Source organism: Phoenix dactylifera, chromosome 1 (genome assembly GCF_009389715.1).
Source record: "Phoenix dactylifera cultivar Barhee BC4 chromosome 1, palm_55x_up_171113_PBpolish2nd_filt_p, whole genome shotgun sequence".
Taxonomy (NCBI): Eukaryota; Viridiplantae; Streptophyta; class Magnoliopsida; order Arecales; family Arecaceae; genus Phoenix; species Phoenix dactylifera.
In genome coordinates, this window is record NC_052392.1 from 32,595,817 (window position 1) to 32,620,115 (window position 24,299).

At 47.5% G+C, this 24,299-nt stretch overlaps 1 protein-coding gene across 2 annotated transcripts; it reads right to left on the minus strand.

Annotated features, from left to right (window-relative positions):
* Nucleotides 1-606: 606 nt before the first annotated feature.
* Nucleotides 607-6,095, minus strand: LOC103706560 (rhamnogalacturonan I rhamnosyltransferase 1). 2 transcript variants are annotated; one of them, XR_005514267.1, is made up of 9 exons: nucleotides 5,149-6,095; nucleotides 4,107-4,174; nucleotides 3,891-3,979; nucleotides 3,556-3,721; nucleotides 3,175-3,464; nucleotides 2,855-3,059; nucleotides 2,600-2,757; nucleotides 1,717-2,131; nucleotides 607-1,027 (listed from the first exon to the last, which is right to left on the minus strand). XR_005514267.1 is itself a non-coding variant. In XM_008790696.4 (8 exons), the coding sequence occupies exons 1-8, from the start codon at nucleotides 5,495-5,497 to the stop codon at nucleotides 1,888-1,890; spliced, it is 1,569 nt and encodes a 522-aa protein (XP_008788918.1). In that variant the 5' UTR covers nucleotides 5,498-6,095; the 3' UTR covers nucleotides 1,303-1,887. The 2 variants fall into 2 exon arrangements, 1 of the variants encoding a protein (XP_008788918.1); XM_008790696.4 differs by lacking the exon at nucleotides 607-1,027 and having other exon boundaries at nucleotides 1,303-2,131.
* Between the last annotated feature and the right edge of the window lie 18,204 nt (nucleotides 6,096-24,299).

Sequence of the window (24,299 nt, forward strand, 5' to 3'; positions counted from 1 at the left end):
CGTCCCGCCATTCTCTCTCGCCCACCCGTTCGGAATCTTCAAATTAATTGATAAAATAAAAAGCCGACAGGGACGCGGCAAACCCCCGCCGGCCGCGGATTCCCTGCAGCACGCATCGCGATTCGATGAAGAGCGCTTCAAGATTCGTGCACTGCCGGGAGCACGTGGCGATCTCCCATTCGCTGGCGAGGCCTGACGGAGATTAAAATTGCTGCATCGGATCGCCCACCGCGCATCAACTCCAAAAGTTCCATAAAGGAAAGATGGTGGCCGCCCAATCGATGGCTATTTTAATACCATCCCCACCAATCTATTTCGCATGCTATATTATTATTATTATTATTATTATATTTAGGTACAAGTAACAAAAAGCAGCATACAAAATCAAAAAACATAACGGCACTGTATCACGAGTCATCCATATAAATCTTAAAAAGGTTATGAGCTGCATAGAAAACAATCCAGTCTGCTATACTGTTTGCTTTTCTGTAAACGTGCGTGGCCTGTTGGAAGCCACAATTCTTCAGTAGTCTGTATATATCAAGAAGCACTAGTCTGTTCTTGTCTGCATATTTCTGATTCCGAATCACTATAATTGAGTCGTCCTCGAAAATGAGTTATATGCTATATAATAATGATCGCGATCGTCACAGCTGAGCCTTCCTTGAAAATGAGTCGTATGCTATATTAACAACGATGGCTGACCTTAGCGACTACAACAACTAAAATGGGACCAGAAATGGATGAGTTTGGTGAGTGGGCCCGGACTCAAACCCACGCTCGAATTGGTGGGAGCGGAAGGGGACTTCCCGCGAAAAGGAATCATTAGCGGGCAACTTCCAGCGAAAAGACCATATTAGTGGACTCGACCAAACAACTAAATCCGGCAAAGTCTTCAACGGAGACGCCATCCGAAGTGCAGATTTCAGCCCGTGACACGATTTTTGTCACCATCATCGTCGCACCACCAGGCGCACCCACATAAAAAAGTCTACCATCATGATAGCAGAAGTGGTAAGCGACCATCCTGCGTCATTATAATACTTGTTAAAAATGGCGTTCAGGGTTGAAGTGATGGCCATTAGAGGACCCCAATATCTGAATTCAATAAACTATAAAGTAATCATTTGACACGGCATGTACCGCACTGCAAGATTTATTTTATGAGCAAGCGATTAGATCTTAATTTTTGTTACTATATCTGCTTGAGTTTACAAGATGTCCCTGTTGGAAGTGTTTATTATATGAAATAAGATAAGAGAAAGTGTATATGAAAGATGGCACAAAATGTTACAAACAATAAACAGAACAAGAGTTGAATCAATCTATGAAATGCGAGGATATTGTAAATGTTTCTGATAAGTTATAACATAGATTGGAGTCACAAAACAGCAAAGAAAAATTTTTAATATGAGAGAAAACTAGGTTGAGGGATTTTGGAGACAAAATTCTTGGAGATGACGATGGTGAGGGAACGGACCCTTCCACAAGACCCCTGTATCCTGATTAACAACTGACATCTCTCTATTTCAATCTGCTGTGTTGTACATGCAGCTGGTATTTCCCTGCAATGGGCTGATTCTCTCCTCTCTCTCTCTCTCTCTCTCTCTCTCTCTCTCTCTCTCTCTCAAAATCACCCTCTATACAAGAATCAATTTTTTTTTTCTTTGAACAGTATAAATAAAGTTATCTCATATTATAAATATGTGTATTTACCAGTTGCATCAGAAGAACACCTCCAGCATGAGCTGACCTCCTCCAATTTTCAAACCTCTCCTTGAAGCAAACCTCCTCCACTGTAATCAGTTGGGTCCAATGGAGACCTCTTTGGAAAAAGGATATAGATTTGCTGCATTTATGAAAGAATAGGGAAGGGTTCCAATAATTTCACAAAGTCCATGGCTCATCAAGCTGATGCAGGCACTCTTGGGGATTGGCATAGAAGTAGTCCTCTTCCTTGGGTCTATCGGGAATCACTACCCTCCTTGTGGGCTTTCCCATCCGAGTAACATGGGCAGCCTTAACTGACGAGGAGAACTCATCCCAACCCAAAGAACCATTATTGTACTGGTCTATCAGCTCAACAAGGAGCTTTCGATCCAATTGGATTGTCTTCCTGAAACCCAAGTACCTGAAACATAATCCCACAAAAGAAACCTCGTAAGATATATTACTGGTTTCAAGAAAAAAAAGATTCATGCTACGACATGATTTATTTACTATAATTAGCTGTTATTTGATCAGCCACTTAAAACTGCAGACACAAATGCACCCAAGTTTTTTTTTTTAAAAAAAAAGCAATATCATAGGAGGATATAATGCTCTCAACTTCTAGCAGGTGAAGAGTAGAGGTGTCATAAAGCAGCTAAGTGAAAAAGTGAAAGCATCTTTTGAATACAAAATGAAGAGAATTTGTAGCAACATGAAGCTTGGGGATGGAAATTCAATTTAACAGATCGTTCATTATCAAATACCAATATAAGCCAGAAAACATTGACCTGCAAAGAGTCAGTTAACGCCAGCCATGCAGGAGCTTATAGTTACACGACTAAGTTGTAGTAATGCAGACATACATCACTAAAGATATGGAAAACAATACCTGCGATGACCTTCGACAACCTTGGCCATGTTACCATCATATGTAGGAACAAAAATGTCACTCTCTAAAGAAACCAAGTAATCTAATGCTGCCATTTGTGATGAGTGGTTCTGGAAAAACCTAAGATCGGAAGGTTCCAACAACGTCTCCTTTCTCACCTATTTCCCAATGTTTAGACAATATAAGTACATCGAAAATAGAACAGATATTGCAAACATTAATTATTAAAAGTAAACAACTGTTGCAGATACTGACCACATTTGGATAAGCTGAAGTAAGGGCAGCCATCCTCCTTTGTCCACCATACATTTCTCCTGCTGCGATGTATATGGGGACACTGCGATCAATATCCAATGCCCTCAAAATCAGAGAGGTTTCCTCTGGCGTCAAAGGACAGAGACCATCTTTCCTCTTCAGGTCAGAGTTGATAACTTTCTCTTTCCACCAAGGATATGCATATCTGCAAATCAAAGCACGCAAATTACTCATGATGCTATCAAACTCAGGTTTTTTTAAAAAAATTTATAAAAAATAAGCAAATATGAAGAACAAGGATGAAAAGAAAGAAAGAAAACCTCATTCTTGTCAACTCCTCTGCCTCTTCTTCAGTACAACCCTGAGTACAGCCTGAGAAAGCCAACATGTCCATTTCATACCGTAAATGGAGGACCAGAAATGGACCATTCTGTCGCAGCATTCTAATCACTCGTCTACCTAGCTCTTCAATTTGGGAGGTAAATCGCAGAGCAGCATAATTTACTCGACAACGCAATTTCTGAATCTCCAAAGGCAAGCCATTATTAGCAAGCCGAGCATCAGTTTTATTTAAATGCACTATCTTGTGCTTCTGTATCAAAGGAAGAATCTGTATGCAAGACAAGCATAACCATTAGCCTCTACTTTGAACTTGCCAATAATGATATTATCTCTATCATGAAGGAATAAGGAGAACTTACGTGATTTTGGTAATAAGAAATATCAGACCAACTAACAGGTGGCATAGAATATACCATTCCTAGCTCTGCCCTTCTTTTTAACCTATGAGGTAGTTCTTTCAATATCCGAACCTCGTCTCTCAATGATTTAATAAAATGATCCACATCAAATATGTCTTGAAACTCACTGCCATATCAACAAGGTTTATAAATTTAGCAAGTAAAAATGGCAGAAATAGAGTCTGAAAAGAAGGTTAAGATAGTTTACATAGGACTAACTGTATCAGCTTCTCAGAATTAAACTATCAAGATAATATAAGCTAATTTTTTTCATCAAAAGAAAAGGACAGACTCGCCTAGGATCAGCCCAAAATGATGTTTTATCCAACTCCGGTACAATGAGTGTCACATTCAAATATCTAGCAATGGTGACCATATCGCAAATCTGAAAGGAAGAGCTGCAATATCAGAACCTACAACATCGAGTATCCAAGAAAGTGTATAGCTGGAATGCCACAAAAAATAATCCAAGGTTATTAAAAATAGAACAGTAAAGGAAAATGATTGCTTACCGCTGCTCGCATCTGATTAAGCCCACCATTGCATGACACCATTAAATAACCATTGTTCTTATATATTCCTATAAGAAGAAGGAATGCAGCTATGATTTCAGCTGAAGCAGAACTGATATCAACCATCATGCAACGAAACACTGTGATAAGATAAAATTATCTAACTACTGCAAGAAAGGCTCGACTGTATGTATTAGAGGTGTTGGCTGGTGAAGAGGTCCCACATGTATATAATGAACAGAGCAGAGACCCAGGGCATTGCGAAGGATATGCTGTAAAAACTAGGAGGTCACAAGTGAGAAAGAAGACGCATTAAAGAAATGATAAGAGTTGCCTCTACGTTGTAAGAAAGGGCAACTATGAAATGGCTTTGGCATCTGCAACCCAAGTGATTAAGGAGCTTAAAGACAGGTTGGTGTGCCAGGAAAGAAAGGTAAGACCACAAAAACTTGGACAGGAGCAGTAAGAGGTGAATCAAAGAAACCTCTTGAGATTTTGAAAATTGCCCGAGGATAGAAGACAAGGAAAAAGCAGGAAGCACATAGCCAAGCACAAATTGATGGAATAGACTTCAAGTTTCTATTGAGGAACAATCATTACAAGTCATAAAATTTTCAACCAGATAAAGCACAAGGTATGAGCACAACTTCTTTGGATTTTTTTTTCACAAAGTAAGCAACAATTGCACATCTTCTTGTTACAAGATAGAAGACTAGAGGAATCCTCATCAACAAGATCCTAGCTGGCCGAAAAGAAAGCAATAACAACCAATAACTCCAATAATTTCTAACAAACACTAAAAATATTATCTGGGTGAAAGAGAACAAAGCATGACCTTAAAGAGACAAATAAACAAATCCAGAAAATATATTATGCTAAAAGACCGGGAATCCAAAGTCACTGCTGACCTAGACATACCACACAAGCTTAGAATTAAAAAAATTATACCAACAAATAACAACATATATTAATTCTACACAGCAAAAGATGAGAACAAGAAATGGGGAAAATGTGGGGATTTTCTGATGAACGAAGAACTCACTTTTGGGCGGAGGAGGGATTTTGTCGACCACTGAAGAGGGTTTCACCAGAACAGGCGAATCGGAGGGGGTGAAGCAAGAAGGCCAGCCCTTGAGCACCTTCGGCCCCCACATCTCCCCGAGTGCCGTGAGCTGGACCACGCACGTCCACAGCAGCACGGTGGTCGTCGCCCGGATCGTCCAGAGCTTCACTCGAGACCTCGAGACCATCGAGCCCTTAAGCTTCTCCATCTTCACCCCAACGTCGTCGCCGCCGGCCTTCAGACCCACCTGCCGCTCCCCGGCGTAATGAGATCCGATCGACTTCTCCAACCGGCACATCCTCGGGAACCACTGAGCTTTGCCCCCCATAAATAAGAATCTAACAACAATCCCCTCCCACGCCAACCATCAACGTCTCACGAGGCGTTGATGCAAGAGAACCTTTACGCCCAAATCAACAAAGGCAACCAATAACTCTCCTCGACTCCAGCCAATGCAGAATCCCAGGGCGAATTAAAACCCTCAAAAAATGCAAGAGCCGAAAAAGAAACCCCTAAAAACTCCAGATTTCTTTCCAAAGCACGAAATTTTCGTCTCAAAACTCGCAAATTTCTCGATCAGACCCCGATTCCCACGTCGAATCCAGCGAAAATTGCCAAAAAGCAAAAGTCTCGGCCTTTTACCTCTTTAGGCTTCCATTCATCGAATCCGGTCCGATCATGTATCAATCCAGGTCCCCCACCTGATCTCCTTCCACAAACGGCCACAAGCCGTTGGTTTTCGCCCGCGAACGGGCCGAAACCGCCGCTCCTCCGTGCTATCGAGATCTAGAGGCTCGATTTCGTGGTTTCGCCCAAGAATCCGGCTTGAATCGTCGGCGAAATCAGGAGGGCACGGGCGGCATCGAGAAGACGAAACCGTGGGAGAGGGGCCGCTCCATCCCCTTCCATTTAAGAGCACAGCTGCTTCTTTTTTTTTTTTTTTAATTATTTTTTTTTGAAATAGAAGAGAGCAGCTGTCGCCTCGGTCGTCGGTGGCCTATGTACGAGGCGACGCCCGCTGTACAACCAATCAATCTGTGCCAGCTGGGCACGCAACTCCGTTCCCCCCAGGGGCCCACCGTCCGGTTCACGCGTCGAGGAGGACACGTGGGCAGATCTCGGGATACAGACAATGCTCCTCCTCGAATGATTGGGTACACGGAATGACGGGCGCCGGTAGATGGGATCGACGGCTGGGATCGCGTGGCGGGGGATTTAATCCTGGGGGTGGGAGGACGGCGGCGTTTTTCGTGACGACCGTTTGCCGCTCCGTTGGAGCCTTCTAGGGGCGCCAGGCGCTGTCGGTCGCGCCGTTAGTTGACGGCGTACCGCGTCAGAACGCTCGGCTTCTCCTCCCGGTATCGTCGCAGCCCCTCATGCTCCCCCCCCACCCCCCAACTATTTTATACTTTAATCAATTTTCAGATATTTAAAAGAAATTATTAATTTTCTTAGAATCTAGTTTTATTTTATTTACTTTTAAAAAAATATTACAGTACGGGGTGCTCCCACGAATCACGAGCTGCGTTATCATGGAGTCCATGCATCCTGCACTAATCTCAATGATGGACCTACTGTAAATACACCTTAATAATTGATGGCATACATCAACATGGTTGGACAAATGGTGCACACGATATTTTTACTTCTTTAAATTTGTTTCAGAAGCTATATATTTGATTAAAAGATGGACAGTTGTCAAATAGTTAGCATTAAATATTTACTGAAAATGTATCGTGTTTTAAATGTGTGTATCAAAAACATCAAAAATCTTCCAAAAATGCATCTTCTGCAAAATTAGTTTCAAAAGCGTTAATTAGATGAACTTTAATGCAAACTTCACAACAAAAATTTACTTCAAATTTAGGAAAATTAAGGAAAGCGATAAATATGACAAGGGGAATGGATAAAAGGAATCGAGACTTGCCCTAAAAGAAGATAAAAGGAATTGAGATACAGTGAGCAACAAAAGAAATGGAAGGTGATGAATGTGACTTTGCTCTGTTATCAGCTTTAGTTGGAAAGCCAATTAACCATGGTCATCATGTGGGTCCAAAGAGAGATATGGGGCCTATCTGATTGGACCATGGTGATTGAGTCGCATGGAAGCAGGAAAGGCCGAAACTGGACTGAACTGGACGCCCATCTGATCCGATGGTGGTGATTGGGTTGCATGGAAGCAAGAAAGGCCAAACCAGACTGAACTGCTCGGTTTGACCCATGCCGAGCTGACCCAATGGAAAACTGGTTTTACTGGTTCAGGCCTTTTTCGGTTGGTTCGGAACCAGTTCTGACTGATTTAGGACTTGCCAGTTCCATTCGAACTCGGTGCAAACCATTCAATTTGCATCGTTTCTAAGCTCTCCGGCTTTCTCCATTCTCCTTACGGTAAAAGTCACACCGATTTAGCACGATTGAAGGAGATCCAAGTCTAAATAAAGTGTGCTTTCTCTCTTCTATTTTATTCTTTTATTTTTTGGGGGAGCTTGAAAAAATAGCTCGAAATTTACAAAATAAGGAGAGATTATGCAATAAAGGCTACTGGTTTCAGTGTAGATCCTTCAGGCCCGAAGGACATCTACGGTGAGCTTCTTGACAATAATAAAAGAAGCTTGAGAAATGGATTGCCTCATACAAGAACAAGTGACCTATATATGGACTGACGGTGATATGTGATGGTTGGATTAGTCCTACTGGGAAGAGCATTATTAACTTTTTGACATATTGTAATTCAAAGACTTTCTTCCATAAATCGGTTGATGCTTCTGATCAGGTGCACGATGCCACGTACAACCTCAAATTGATAGAATAGGTGATTGATCAAGTACGAGAAGAGAATATCATACAGGTCATAGGCCATAATATAAGATTGTCGAGGAGATCTTGATGAAGTGGCGGCCACATATTTTTTGGACCTAATATACTGCACATTATATCGACCATATGTTGATTGACATTGTGAAGATTCGTAGAATGCAGCAGAATAACCCAAACCATCACTAAATATATTTATAACCATATATGGGTCCTTTCATTGATTAAAAAGTATACAGGAGGAGAGATCTTGAGACCAGAAGTTATACGGTTTAACTTAAGAGACATGTAAGCTAACTGGTATATTCAATTATTAACATATTACAATACGATTTTTTTTCACAGATCAAAATATTTAAAAAGAGCACCGTTAACTTGGAGTCTTGGCAACAGTCGTAAGTAAGAAAAATATGAATTTAGATATATTACACATCATGAGGACATTTATTTGGCGTTAGATGGTTACTAATATGGTACTATCTTATATGTAATTTTTTTAAATATTTTACAGCTAAATTGTGGATTTATTTTGCTTGTCTGTAAAAAATCTTAAGCGACTAGCTATCCAGATCCTCTTTCAGACGGTCTCCTCGAGTCGCTGTGAGCACAACTGGTCCATCTTCGCTCTCATCCACAGCAAGCAGATGAATCGTTTGACACAGAAGCATTTCAACAACCTTGTATATATTCACTACAATTTGAGATTGAGGCCGAAGTGCATTCAGGAGGAAGTGGAGCTAAAATACACAGATTCGATCAATAGTGCTTTCGTTGAAGATGAGGATAATTCTATGATCCGATGGCATGTGGGCCAATAGTGGAGCTGGAGCTTGACGAGTGAAGATTGTCTCCACGACCAGCCAGTTTTGTAGCCAGCAAGGCTAGAGTCGATGCAGGGCAAAGGGCAAAAAGTAATATTACACGCATCCTTTCAGCCGACCAGCCACAATTACCGGAGAATCGACCACCACATGACTCTTTTGTTTGAGACATCCTCTAAGAGATATGATCGAGAGATGCTTAGACGAGGCCACTATGCTACCTGGTCAACTTAGTCAGGAGGGTGATATACATCCTCCCAACGTAGCTAGACAGAGAGGGGCACGAAAGATAAACAGACAATAAGTAGTACGAAAGGTAAAAAGGTACCTGGCCAGTACACCAAAAAAGAAAAACAAAAGACACCTGTATCCCCAATGGAGAGTGTAGAGAAGAAGCCAGTTCACTCAGATTCAGAAGCCAAGAGCAACAGTTTTGGTGGTCATGAATCTGCTGGCCAGGAGGGAGTAGAGGATAGAGACCACCATTTATGAGATGCAACCGTAGGGTAGTCTTCGATTCACCGGTGAGTTCCAATTTATGCATACTAACAGGATAGGGACTATGGTGCATGATCTGGAGCCCACGAGGATTCGATTGCATATAGAAAACGGGCTCCTCGAGATCATTTAGGAGGACACGATGCAACTGCAGATGATCTCGGATGTGGAGTAGGATCCATAGATGTATCAGGTTCTAAGACATAGATCTTATTACCCGTAGCCACATGTAGCTTATAACCCATACGGATATAGATATGGATATGGTGCGTTTGAGGCATCTTTCAGTGACTACTATCCTACGCAGCCCGGAGCATTTTATGGATCAAATTTTGCTGTCGGCTTATTTGGATAGGCTTCTTCACAGCTATTTTATCAGCCAGAGGACACCTCTCAGAGATAGAGCTTCAGCAAGAGATTCGAGAGTGCTTATAACTTGGAGTGTGTTCCTTATGGAATGAACATACAAGACTACAACGCCCCTTGGTTAGGGAGGTAGACTGATATAACTCCTGACTATGCTAATGATCCGGATATCTACGAGAGGTATCGCCACTCGACGAGATTTTAAATATTGGTATGTATGTTGTACTTTATATATATATATATATATATATATATATATAATTGATTGTATTATTTAGATATTTTTTAACTCACTACTTGATTTGAGGATATTTCATATTGCTTCTTATAGTATACAATATGTTACTAATCGTTTTATGATTTGTATAATTTTAAAATAATAAAATGCATCATTTAGTTTAAACCGGAATCATGGAAACAACAAAAAAAATTAAATTAACTTAAAATTATCGAAAAAGTTTAAAAAATCGATTATCAATTAAATCAATTTGAAAAATTTTACAGAAAAAAATGGTGTGTTGGTATGGAAGCAGCATGCCTAAGCGTACTGTATATCAGTTTGGTACCTTACCGATATGTTTGGCGGGCCTTGATCCCGATGCAGACGTGTGACTAACCACGGGAGATCTCGGAATGGAGCTTGATCTCGACGTTCCCCATGCCAGGATCCATCGGATCTTCTAGTGATTCATATGATCAATGTGTGTGGAGGGACCATTGGAATTGTGGGCACGAGACAACGTCATGCTACTGGAATATAGCCGAATAAGGCTTGTAAAGCCTTTAATTCTGCCAAACGTGTTCCCAAAGAAAAGAAGGAAAAAGTTAAAAAAAAAGGAGGAACAAGAAGCATTAATTATTCTAGTAATATCCGATTTTATCTAAATTAATCAGGAAAACGATATATTGGAACTCACAAATGTTCCAAAAGAACACAAAGCAATTCATATAAAATGGGTTTTCAAGACAAAAAAAAGAGAGTTAAGCCAAGGTTGATGGGTACAAGACGAGATTGGTGGCAAAGCGCTATGAGCCACATCCTGGACTTGACCATCAGAGGTACTTTCTAGATAATGTTGGATTATTTATTGCTTTTAGCTGTACAAAATTATTAGAAGTTTCACCACATGGACCCAATCACTCGTGGAAGAAGTAAGCACACAGGTACACGATTTCACTTCTTTCGACATTAAGTAAATAAAAATTAAGTCTAAATAGTTTATTACAAGTTGGAGAATTAGATTGCAAATATTCTTATGCCCTTGATGCCCAACTTTGTCGCATTCTAAATTTGAAATATGGCATGACCATGCTACTGTGAGGTGTTGCCCACAATAGCATGAAACTTACAATAAAAATTTGCGTAAGTAATTAGATAATAACAAAAGTGGTCCATTTTTTTTGAATTTATTAAACAAAAAGTCTAAGTATAGGACGCCTAAATCCAACATTTAATTATTCAATGCTAAATAACTCATAATTTTATAGTCTTAAGCCAAATTTATTATCAGCTTGCTATTATGTTTGGAGCTTATTATCTTGACCTTTACTTAGTTTATCTCTCCCCGCTTATAGCATCTTTATTTATTTGAAAAAAATAAAGAGAAGCGTGAGCTTCGCAACTTAAAAAGTAACAATACATTATCTTATCGGATCAAGCATAAGTTTTTACATGATTTAATGCACTATTTAAAAAGTAAATTTTTACTATAAAATAAAGCATTTCATAGGCATAACAATAGACCACATCGTGGCAATCCAATCATGTATGTATAAATCATGCAGATTTATAAAACAAAATTTAAGTGCAATTTAAAATATTCGTAATCGTCAGATATTTACTATTTAGTCACATTACTTATTAAAATGGTGCTTGTAGATTTTTTGTGCTCCAATCACTATAATTTATGATAGGGCCTTTTTCATAATCAATAAAATATCATAGTTCCTAATCATTACTGTTGCTAGAAATTGGACCCGGGGGCCGCCGCGAAGCCGGGGAAGGAGGAGCTCCGCTGCGGGGAGGGCGGACGGCGGTGCGCCGGCCGGCGGCGTCCTCCTGGAGGCTGTGGAGAGTGGGGTGAGCGACGAAGAGGGCGTCCTGTCCTGTCCTGCAAAAAGAAGCCGGTGGCCGGGCTCCCCGGCGCCGGCCCTCCGATGCTTAAGTCAGAGGGGGCCAATATGTGGAGAGTGCAAGCCAGAGAGTGAAGAAGATGAAGAGGATATTGTGCTCAATTGTGTTTGTGTTGTTTCTTTTTCTCCTCCGGTTCGAGTCCGGGCCCTTCCCCTCCCTTTTCCCCCAGGTTTTCTTTTATAGAAGGATTTTTGTTACCTGGGAGGTGACAGGAGGTTTATCCTGTTTTGTAATAATTGGGCACGATTTGGCCCATTAATGGCGTAGTGGAGAATAAGGCCGAATCGGACCGGAGTCAGGGAGTTGTCATGGTCGATCGGACCTGTTGGAGTGGTTGAACCGCCGGCCGTGGTAGGCCCGGGGTCCATGGATGGTAAGTGAATTTATTACCGAATGAACCGGCGGTCAGGGAGAGCCATACGCTTTGATGGTTCAGTGATCCGGAGATCGTCTTGAGCCGTGTTCATTAAATGACTGAGTGCATCGGAGACTTGAGGGGGTCTCATGCATTAATGGCAGGTCGTGCTAAATACCTGCGGAGATCTTATGCCTTGACGGCTTGGAGATAGCGGCAGGTTGTAGTGGAGTTGTCAAGTCCCTCAGGGGGTTAGGCAGGGGTTGAACATCTGGTCAAGGCAATCGGCTCGGCAGGGGTGCCGAGCCGAGCTGGTCGCCCAATGGGGCGCCCTGTGGCGGGGTCGCTTCTAATGCTTCTGGTCGGCGCCCTTTGGTCGAGCGCCTTCTAGCCGAGCGCCTTTATTTCGCGCTCTTTCCTCTCTGGTCAGCGCCCTCTAATCGAGCGCTTTTCTGGTCGGCGTCCTCTGGTCGGCTCTTTCTAGCCGAGCACCCCTCTGGTTGGTGCTCTCTGGTCGGCTCTTTCTAGCCGAGCACCCCTCTGGTTGGTGCTCTCTGGTCGGCACCCTTTGGCCGAGTGCCTTTCCGGCCGGCGCTTTTTGGCCGCGCGCCTCCGTGGCGGTATGACTTGGGGTTTTTCCCCCAACACTACCCTCCGACTTCCGAGTTCCAGTTGGCTACCAGCTGGAGCGCGGGAAGTAGCTTCAGTTGGGTCGTTACGAATTCCGAAAATTTTAATTTATTGCGCATTTTGGATTATCGGACGCTTCGAGATGCCTTTAATAGGCGGCGTCTCTTCTTTTCCGAAAAGCCTTATTATTGGGACACCTTTTGCGAGGCGTCCTCGCGCCGTGGGCTCATGATGGGGCCGCACGATCCGATGGGGCGCTTCGGCGTTCGAAGCGTTAGCCCTAATTAAATGCGTCGTTCTGTCTTTTGGACCGACACGTGTGGTCATCTCAACGGGGTGCGGCTTTTCTTTTTGCCGATCGGGGCCGTTGGGGAGGTTTATATAAACTCTCCCCTGGCCTTCTGTCCCATTCTTATCGCCTTCTTCCAGCTTTTCTTCCTTCAGCCTTTCACGGTCCGAAGTTCTATTCTCCGGCGTCTTCCCCAGGTCGTCCTTTTTTCTTTCTTAATCCCTTTCTTCCCTTACAATGGGTTCTCTCCCCAGTGAGGTCGAGTCTACCATGAGCGTCCTGGAGGTCGAAATGACCGAAGAGTGGTTTTTCCCTCTTCACGGGTTCCGCTTGGAACCCGCCAGGCGTGGGGATCGGGTAACCGATCCTCCGGTAGGCCGGATTGGAGTGTACCTAGAGTCACTCTGGGCCGGTCTCCGATTTCCTCTTCACGGCTTCGTGAATGAGTTGCTGATGGTATGCCGGCTGGTTCCGGCGCAACTCGGTCCGAATGCCTGGAGGACAGTGATCGGTTTCCTGTCACTATGCTTACTGCACGGGATTCCGACCTCTGTCAACGTTTTCCGGCGGCTTTTTATTTTTAAGTCGAATCCGGAAGACGGTGAGTGGCTGTATATCGCCCTTCGGGCGGGTCGGCCACTTTTTCATGGTGCCCCCTCATCCATTCATGGCTGGAAGGAGAAATTCTTCTTCCTTGGTTCTGCACAATCCTGGGGGTTTGACCCCAGGTGGGGACCGGCTCAGCTCAAGTCTATCAACAAACCCCCCAGACTTTCTCCACGTGAGCAGGGGATCCTCGACGCCATCCGCAGCCTCGGGGACGGCATCTGACTGAACGGCCTCATATGTGAGGACGCTTTGGTGAACGTGGGCTTGAGCTCGGCACGTCCCCACGGTAAGGATAGTTACAGTGTCTCTTTTTATTTCCTTACTGTTCTAATGTTCTAATCCTGTTCGCCTTTGCAGATATCGCAAAGATGGTGACTAAAAGCGAAGTCCTCTATGCTCGCTTCCAGAAGAGGGCCGCCGAGCTCTCGGGCGAGCCCACCGAGCCGAGAAAGAAACAGAAGGTCTCGGCGACCCCAGTGACCCCGGCGACAGCAGTGGCCGAGGCGGGTCCTTCTCGCCCTGCGCACTCCGAGGTGGGGCCTTCTCGCCCCGCGCACCCCGATGCTGGTCAGAGGGAGGGTGCGGATTCCAGGGGCTCGGGCTCCCGGGGAGCTTCGGTGGTGCTCCCATGCCCGGTGCCCTTGGCACAAATCCCTGGTCGGCAGGATGCTTCAGTTGCTGACCAGGGGAGGAGTTCCGCGGGTCCCGCGCTTGCGCGCCCCGCCTCAGTCGTGCGGCAGTCAGATCGGCCGCTTGTCCGACCCCAGCCCCCTAGCTCCGAGCCGGGGAGCAGTCACGGAGCCTCGGGGTCGGCTCCGCCTAGGCCAGCCGATGCTGGCCTTCCGGGCCCATCAGGCTCGGGGGAGCGAGTGCCTCTTGCACTCACCTGGTCGGTATTCGAGGGCGATTCAGCCCTCGAAAACCCTCGAGTGGCGCGTGAAGTATTTCGGGTCGCGCTGCTCCCGGCCGACCGGGCCACGATACAGTCCATGAGCTACAATGCCTTCATGGACGCTACCCGCTGCAACGCCGTCCGGGTAAGTAAAAATTTTCATCTGTGTAATTTGTAAAAAGTTTACTTGCAGCGCCTTATGTTTTTCTTTTCGTCTCTTTTACAGCACTTGCACGAGACGGAAATGCTGATGCACATAGTCCAAGACTACCGGGAGCGGACCCGGAGGTGCCAGCGCGGTTACGAGGAGGCCCAGGCGAGGTACCTGGCCGCCGAGGCGAGGTACCAGGCCGCCGAGGCCGAACGTCAGGTGCTCCAAGAGAGAATTGGAGCATCCGAGAAAAGAATTCGAGCTCTGACCGCCGAGCTCGATGAAGAGAAGGGCGCGCACACACTAATAAGGTCCGAAGTGCGCGCCGCCGAGGCTCGTTTGGCCGCAGCCGAGCTAGCGTTGGCCTCCCGCGAGCAGGAGGTGGGGAATGCCCGCCTCCGACACTTGGGCTCGAGCGGGAAATAAAAACCCTCGAGCGGAAGGCCGCATACCACGAGGCTCGGGAGCTCGAGGCTCGGGAGCAAGCCCAGAACGCGGTAAGGCTCTTCCGCGAGTCGGAGGAGTTTCACGACCTCCTAGCAGAGGAGGGCGTGAATGGGCTAATCCAAGGCTTCCGGGATTTCCGCAATCAATTGCGGCGGCTCCTCCCGGATTTTGACGTAAACCTGCTCCAACCGGGAGCAGGGGTCGAGAGGGGTGATGCGGCCGAGGCGATCCCCGAAGTCACCGAGGTCGCCTCCGAGGTCGCTCCTGCTGCTGCCGAGGCCGCCGAAGAGGCCCCGACTGGTGAACCAGCTACTCCTGGTGCTGCTGGAGCCGAAGTAGTCGAGCTCGAGACTTGATGTAATTTTTGTTATTTTTTGTAAAGTCGGGATGGCCCCCCATACTTGTAAGGGCTAAATCCGAATTTTTGTACTTAGCCTACGGGCCTTTTTTGAAATGAATATACTTTCTTGGAAACTCGTCTACTAAGTTTCTCTGCTCGGATCCATTTTAGGTTCCGAGGATATGGGCTCTAGGGCCTCAGCTTTACCCGCCACAGGGTTTGGTTTTAGGTTCGGCTTGCCGAGCTCCATTGCTCGGCCCTTCGACCAGTGATATAGCAACGCTTGTGCTTAAGGGATTTGGGCTCGGAGAGTCTTTCCGAGCCTAGCCCAGAATTCGACCAAGCCCTAAAGCGGTCACTGGGACTTTTTAGCAAAGTTAGTAAACTTTGGGTCCGAGCCCCACATTGCCGGGGCGGGTCGGATTCTTTTCCAACGAATGGGTTGAATACTCGTCAGCTCGTGACGGGGATTCACCGGGCTTGGTATAATTGTGCTGGTGTCGTGAGTACCCCTTCACCGAGGCGATTGAAAATGCTCCTCTGCTCGGTGTCCGTTCTTTGAGGACGTCGGCAGAGAGAAATCCAAAAGCAGAATAGATAATGTAAAAACATTAAATAAATGGGTACCTTGTACCGTGTGCGTCCTTGCGCCGAGGCGACTGAAGACGCTTCTCTGCTCGGACTCCGTTCTTTGGGGACGTCGGCAGAGAAATCCAAGAATAGAATAGACAATATAGAGACATTAATGTGGAAACATTAAGTAAATGGGTACCTTGTACCGTGTGCGTCCTGGCGCCGAGGCGACTGAAGACGCTTCTCTGCTCGGACTCCATTTTTTGGGGACGTCGGCAGAGAAATCCAAGAATAGAATAGACAATATAGAGACATTAACGTAGAAACATTAAGTAAATGGGTACCTTGTACCGTGTGCGTCCTGGCACCGAGGCGACTGAAGACGCTTCTCTGCTCGGACTCCGTTCTTTGGGGACGTCGGCAGAGAAATCCAAGAATAGAATAGACAATATAGAGACATTAACGTAGAAACATTAAGTAAATGGGTACCTTGTACCGTGTGCGTCCTGGCGCCGAGGCGACTGAAGACGCTTCTCTACTCGGACTCCGTTTTTTGGGGACGTCGGCAGAGAAATCCAAGAATAGAGAGCGAGCCGAGCTCGTTGGCTGAAGCCGGCGGACAACGAGCCGAGCTCGTTGGCTGAAGCCGGCGGACAACGAGCCGAGCTCGTCTTGGTCAATGAAGACCGCATCCCAACGCATCGGGGCATCCTGATAAATCGGGGCATCTCGACGTCTCGAGGCATCCCGGCCGAGGTCGGGGTAGGAGAACGAGCCGAGCTCGTTGGCCGATGGAGCACGAGCCGAGCTCGTCGGTGGAAGCCGATGGAGAACGAGCCGAGCTCGTCTGGTCAGAGAGGACCGCAACTCATATCTCGACGTCTCGAGCTTCCCTATAGCCGGGGCATCCCGACGTCTCGGGGCATCCTGACCGTGGCCAAGGTAGGAGAACGAGCCGAGCTCGTTGGCTGATGGAGCATGAGCCGAGCTCGTCGGTGGAAGTCGATGGAGAACGAGCCGAGCTCGTCTGGTCAGAGAGGACCGCAACTCATATCTCGACGTCTCGAGCTTCCCTATAGCCGAGGCATCCCGACGTCTCGGGGCATCCTGACCGTGGCCAGGGTAGGAGAACGAGCCGAGCTCGTTGGCTGATGGAGCACGAGCCGAGCTCGTCGGTAGAAGTCGATGGAGAACGAGCCGAGCTCGTCTGGTCAGAGAGGACCGCAACTCATATCTCGACGTCTCGAGCCTCCCTATAGCCAGGGCATCCCGACGTCTCGGGGCATCCCGACGGATCGGGGCATCTCGACGTCTCGAGGCGTCCTGACCGTGGTCAGGGTAGGAGAACGAGCCGAGCTCGTCTGGTCAGAGAGGACCGCAACTCATAGTCGATGGAGCACGAGCCGAGCTCGTCGGTGGAAGTCGATGGAGAACGAGCCGAGCTCGTCTGGTCACTTAAGACCGCACCCCGACGTCTCGGGCCATCCCGACGGATCGGGGCATCCCGTTGTGGCAGGGCATCCCAATATATTGGGGCATCCTGACGTCTCAGGGCATCCCGAAGTTCGGGGCATCCCGACATCTCGGGGCATCCTGACCGTGGTCAGGGTAGGAGAACGAGCCGAGCTCGTCTGGTCAGAGAGGACCGCAACTCATAGTCGATGGAGCACGAGCCGAGCTCGTCGGTGGAAGTCGATGGAGAACGAGCCGAGCTCGTCTGGTCACTTAAGACCGCACCCCGACGTCTCGGGCCATCCCGACGGATCGGGGCATCCCGTTGTGGCAGGGCATCCCAATATATTGGGGCATCCTGACGTCTCAGGGCATCCCGAAGTTCGGGGCATCCCGACGTCTCGGGGCATCCTGACCGTGGTCAGGGTAGGAGAACGAGCCGAGCTCGTCTGGTCAGAGAGGACCGCAACTCATAGTCGATGGAGCACGAGCCGAGCTCGTCGATGGAAGTCGATGGAGAATGAGCCGAGCTCGTCTGGTCACTTAAGACCGCACCCCGACGTCTCGGGCCATCCCGACGAATCGGGGCATCCCGTTGTGGCGGGGCATCCTGACCGTGGTCAGGGTAGGAGAACGAGCCGAGCTCGTTGGTCGATGGAGAGCGCACCACGAACTCACGAACATCTTCAGGGAGTCCACGCAGGTACTCCATCCCGAGGCATCGGGGCATCCCAACCGTGGTCAGGGGAGGAAAAATAAACCTGACACCATAAGATAATCAGGAGTGTCGGTGAGCTCAAAATAAGTACGCAGATCATCATAAAATAAAATTCACAGAATGAAATTCATAGTTGAACAAATGGGGGACCCCTTGGGGTTTTATTGATGGTACATGCGGAGATTTTCAGAGTTCCAGCTCCGCGGAATGGGAGTCCCATCTAGAGACTCCAATTGATAAGTTCCGGATCGGCGGATGCGCGCGACTCGGTATGGTCCTTCCCAGTTCGGGGCCAGCTTCCCTTGCTCAGTTGGTCAGGAGGCTTCAGCTCTTCTGAGGACAAGGTCCCCTGGTCTGAAAGATTTGACTTTGACCCTGGCGTTGTAGTACTGAGCTGTCCTTTGCTGATACCTCGCCATACGAACTCGGGCGGCCTCCGTTGTTTTCTCGGCTAAGTCAAGGTTACTTCTGAGCTGCAAAGAGTTGGAGCTGGCGTCGTGATGCTCAACTCCTGGAGAAGGAATTCCAATCTCCAGTGGGATGACAGCCTCCGTCCCGTATATCAGGTTGAAGGGAGTCTCGCCGGTGGGGACGCGGAACGTAGTCCGGTAAGCCCACAGGACATTGTATAGGTCTTCGACCCATTGTCCTTTGGATTTGTCGAGCCTGGCTTTGAGACCCTGCAAAATAGTACGGTTTGTTACCTCGGTTTCTCCGTTCGTCTGAGGGTGCGCGACCGAGGTGAAGCGGTGGTCAATGCCAAGCTCGGAGCAGAATTCTCTGAAGTGAATGTTGTCAAACTGGCGACCGTTGTCAGAGATGAGGATGCGGAGAAGCCCGAATCTGCAGATTATGGACTTCCAGACGAAATCCCGCATCTTCTGCTCGGTGATCCGAGCGAGGGGCTCAGCTTCCACCCACTTTGTGAAATAGTCGATGGAGACGACTAGGAACTTTCTTTGCCCGGTGGCCAGTGGAAGTGGCCCTAGAATGTCAATTCCCCACTGGGCAAAAGGCCAAGGAGAACTGATTGAAGTCAAGGGAGCCGAAGGTCGGCGTTGAACATTGGCGTTCCTCTGGCACCGGTCACATCTTTGGACGAAGTTCATAGCGTCCTTCTGGAGTGTCGGCCAATAATATCCTTGGCGTAAAATTTTGTGGGCCAATGCTCGCCCTCCCAGATGATTTCCACAAATTCCTTCATGGACTTCGCGCATGGCGTAATCAGCCTCCGTTGGGCGGAGGCATTTGAGGAGGGGAGATGTGAAAGATCTCCGATAGAGCCTTCCCTCATATAATATGTATCGAGTGGCGGAGCGCTTGATTCGGCGAGCCTCTCGTTCATCGGTGGGGAGGACTTCGTCTTGCAAGTAGCTGGTGAGTTCATCCATCCAGCTTGGCTCGAACTCAGTGCAGAGGGTCTGCTCAGGCTCGTCTGTACTAGGCTTTTGGAGATACTCCAGTACTACCATTTTGGGAAGCTCGCTCATGCGAGAGGACGCCAGGTTTGATAGCTAGTCGGCCCTGAGATTCTCCGACCTGGTAACATGTTGAATGTGAAAAGAATCCAGGGTCGAGGCGAGATCCCGTACCTTCTGAAGATACTTCTGCATGGTCGGGTCTCTGGCTTCAAAGTCGCCCATAATTTGGTTGACGACGAGCTGAGAATCACTGAAGGCCTTTAAGTCCTTCACTCCTAGCTCTTTGGTTAGCTTGAGCCCGGCGACAAGCGCTTCGTACTCCGCCATATTATTGGAAGCGGGAAACTCGAGGCGCAAGGCTTGCTAGGCGACCACCCCCTCCGGGCTGGTGAGGATAAGTCCCGCTCCACTACCCCCCGAGTTTGAAGAGCCATCGACATGCAGAGTCCATGTCAAACTCGGGGTCGGCTCCGTTGGTGGCTCAGGCTCGGGCTCGGCCTCGTCCGGTATGATGCACTCGACTATAAAGTCTGCGAACGCTTGTGCTTTGATCGCCGGTCTGGATCGGTACTCGAGATCGAATTTCCCGAGCTCGATGGCCCATTTAGTGATTCGGCCCGCACGGTCTGATCTCTGCAAGATCTGCTTGACCGGCTGATCGGTCAGTACGGCCACTGTGTGGGCTTGGAAGTAGGGTCGGAGCCTTCGAGCTGAGATGACCAGAGCATAGACAGTCTTCTCCAGCTTGGAGTATCGGGTCTCGGCGTCCCTCAAGACCCGGCTGGTGTAATATACTGGCTTTTGGAGTTTACCCTCCTCTCGGACCAAGACCGAGCTTACTGCTACAGGGGAGACAGCTAGATATAGATAAAGAAGCTCTCCCTGTTGAGGCTTTGTGAGCAGGGGAGGGGAAGCCAGTAGATGCTTGAGCTCCTCAAAAGATTGCTGGCACTCGTCCGACCACAAAAAGTTCTTCGGCTTCTTGAGGGCTGCAAAGAATGGAAGGCAGCGCTCGGCCGAGCGGGAGATGAATCTCCCGAGGGCTGCGACTCGGCCTGTGAGCCGTTGTACCTCCTTGACCGTCCTGGGAGGCGCCATCTCTTGGAGGGCTCGGATCTTCTCTGGATTGGCCTCAATTCCTCGTTGTGTAATGATGAAGCCGAGGAATTTGCCGGAGGTGACCCCAAATGCACATTTAGCTGGATTGAGCTTCATCTGGTACTTTCGGAGTGTGGAGAATGCTTCATTGAGGTCGGCTATGTGGTCTTGCGCCACCTTGCTTTTCACCAGCATGTCATCCACGTAGACCTCCATGTTTCGGCCTATTTGGTCTTTGAAGATTCGGCTGACCAGCCTTTGATAAGTTGCCCCGGCATTTTTCAAGCGGTTCGTTCGAGCACAGGTTGCCCTGGAACCGACTCAGCTTCTGAAGGCTGTGGCCAGCCTCCGTGGCCCCTGGCTGGGTGCTCTCTCCAGAGGGAGGCCTGGACTTGGGAGTCCTGACCTCGAAGGGGAAGTCCGCTTGTAGGGGGCTCCAGTTGAACTGGAGCCGGAGGAGGCGGTGCCGTTGGGATGCCCCTGGGCTGCAGGCTTTGGACAGCGGTAGCCAGGGCCTGCACCTGTTGCACCAGGGCATCAAACTGCTCCGGCCGAACATGATGAACTGACTCAGCCGGAGGTGGTGAGTATCGGACGGAATGCTCAGGGCTGGGTGGAGGACGTCGAGAGGTGTTGGAAGCCCCTTTGCTTCTTAGCTTCATGGCAGCGAACTCGGTCCCTTCCTCTAGCGCCAACTGTTGCTGGAAATTGGACCCGGGGGCCGCCGCGAAGCCGGGGAAGGAGGAGCTCCGCTGCGGGGAGGGCGGACGGCGGTGCGCCGGCCGGCGGCGTCCTCCTGGAGGCTGTGGAGAGTGGGGTGAGCGACGAAGAGGGCGTCCTGTCCTGTCTTGCAAAAAGAAGCCGGTGGCCGGGCTCCCCGGCACCGGCCCTCCGATGCTTAAGTCAGAGGGGGCCAATATGTGGAGAGTGCAAGCCAGAGAGTGAAGAAGATGAAGAGGATATTGTGCTCCATTGTGTCTGTGTTGTTTCTTTTTCTCCTCCGGTCCGAGTCCGGGCCCTCCCCCTCCCTTTTTCCCCATGTTTCCTTTTATAGAAGGATTTTTGTTACCTGGGAGGTGACAGGAGGTTTGTCCTGTTTTGTAATAATTGGGCACGATTTGGCCCATTAATGGCGTAGTGGAGAATAAGGCCGAATCGGATCGGAGTCAGGGAGTTGTCACGGTCGATCGGACCTGTTGGAGTGGTTGAACCGCCGGCCGTGGTAGGCCCGGGGTCCATGGATGGTAAGTGCATTTATTACCGAGTGAACCGGCGGTCAGGGAGAGCCATACGCTTTGATGGTTCAGTGATCCGGAGATCGTCTTGAGCCGTGTTCATTAAATGACTGAGTGCATCGGAGACTTGAGGGGGTCTCATGCATTAATGGCAGGTCGTGCCAAATACCTGTGGAGATCTTATGCCTTGACGGCTTGGAGATAGCGGCAGGTTGTAGTGGAGTTGTCAAGTCCCTCAGGGGTTGAACATCTGGTCAAGGCAATCGGCTCGGCAGGGGTGCCGAGCCGAGCTGGTCGCCCAATGGGGCGCCCTGTGGCGGGGTCGCTTCTAATGCTTCTGGTCGGCGCCTTTTGGTCGAGCGCCTTCTAGCCGAGCGCCTTTATTTCGCGCTCTTTCCTCTCTGGTCAGCGCCCTCTAATCGAGCGCTTTTCTGGTCGGCGTCCTCTGGTCGGCTCTTTCTAGCCGAGCACCCCTCTGGTTGGTGCTCTCTGGTCGGCACCCTTTGGCCGAGTGCCTTTCCGGCCGGCGCTTTTTGGCCGCGCGCCTCCGTGGCGGTATGACTTGGGATTTTTCCCCCAACAATTACCAACTTTAATCGGTTGGTATTGGGTCATTTTTATTGGATGTTCGCTCTAAGATGTCGATTGATCCTCCATTCCTAGGGATGGCTATAGCCACTTGAAAGCTCGTAAAACATTTTATATTTTTATAAATTATACCTATATAAATAGGTTAAAAGAATTAAATAGCATCATAGAAATTTGACATTCACAAAGGTCAAATGCATCATGTTAAAGTAATATAAAATTTTTTATAATCATAATCCATAAATATTTTACAGTAAAGTATTCAATAACAATACTATTTGGCCTAAACATGAATCATTCACAATTATATGCTCAGTCCTAAATTTTCCTAAGAAAACACATAGCCGGTCATGTCAAACATAAGTTTATACTTGAAATTGATCGGTACTTCAAAATTAATAAAATTTGTGCCACATTCATTTATTTTGGCTCGCCCAAATATTACTAGGTTCAAAGCGGCAAATCGGCTATGCTTATCCAAAATCGTTTAAGAAGATAAATTAATTTACATTTAATTATTTAAAAATTTAAATACAAAATAAGAAACTTTAGGAGGTTAAAATGGACTTGATTTGAGAAAGGAGGCAGGAAAGACTGGTCCAAGAGGTCGTCACAACATTGGTTTAGGACCCTCTATTGGGGTCCACCTGATGGGTACATGGGAAAGAACATGACACTTATCTACAAATTTGGTAGAGAGAGAAAGGTTCAACCGGAGATAGGATCTCCTATGTTACTTTATTTTATCTATTTATTATTTATATTATTTATTTTTTCTCTCATTTTTTTCTTTTTTTCTCCTCATTTTTTTTTCTTTCTCCCCCACCCTTCACTAGAACAGGGGAAGGCAATAGGGAAACAACTGCCCAAAGGGGTGGCGAGGCTAAAGAAGAGAAGAACAGGGGAGAGGAAGATGAGGAAGGCGGCCGGGCGATTACCTTGCTCCGGCAAGGTGGCGATTGTGAATTTGGCGGAGATAGGGCACGACGAGCTCAAAGTGGAGAAAATAAAGAAATATAGAGATGGAAGAAGAGGAGAAGAGAGATGGAGAGGTTCGCGGTGGTCATGGGAGATAGGGAAAGGGAAGAAATAGAGGGAGGAGACAGACGATTTTGCTATCTCCTGTTGCTCACCTTCCCAAAACGACGATGGAAGATTGACTGCTAGCTAGCAGAGAGGATCGATGGAAATGGAAAGGAGACTATGTTGGAGTTTAATTAAAAAAAAATTAATTTTCTTATCCCCAAACTTTACTTGTTTTAAATGTTTTAAAATATTTTTTTTTTTGAGGCTTCTTTTTTAGAGCAGTTCTTACACTTTGAAAAGTAAATGTTGGTTTTCGAAAATATACGGTATTTCTGAAATATGACGTATCTTTAGAACCATTGCATCTCTTCAGTCTGTCAGATAGAGTCTATAAATAGACTTCTCTGAGATTAATGCAAAAACAATCCAACAAAGCTTTTCTACCTCTCAACTTTCTGCTTTCTATTTTTTTCTATTTTCTAGGGCATCTGAAGGAGTTGGTTCGGTCAAGCCTTCCTAGCGATCATGCTTGTTAGAGGAGGATTGAGCTAAGTTAGGTTGTTGTACTTTAGGGACGAGATCGCCGCAAACCTGCATGTAAGCCAGTGGAGGGCGGGTGCCGGGGCGGAAAGAGGAAGCCGTAGACTTCACTTATGCAAAATTAAAAAAGCAA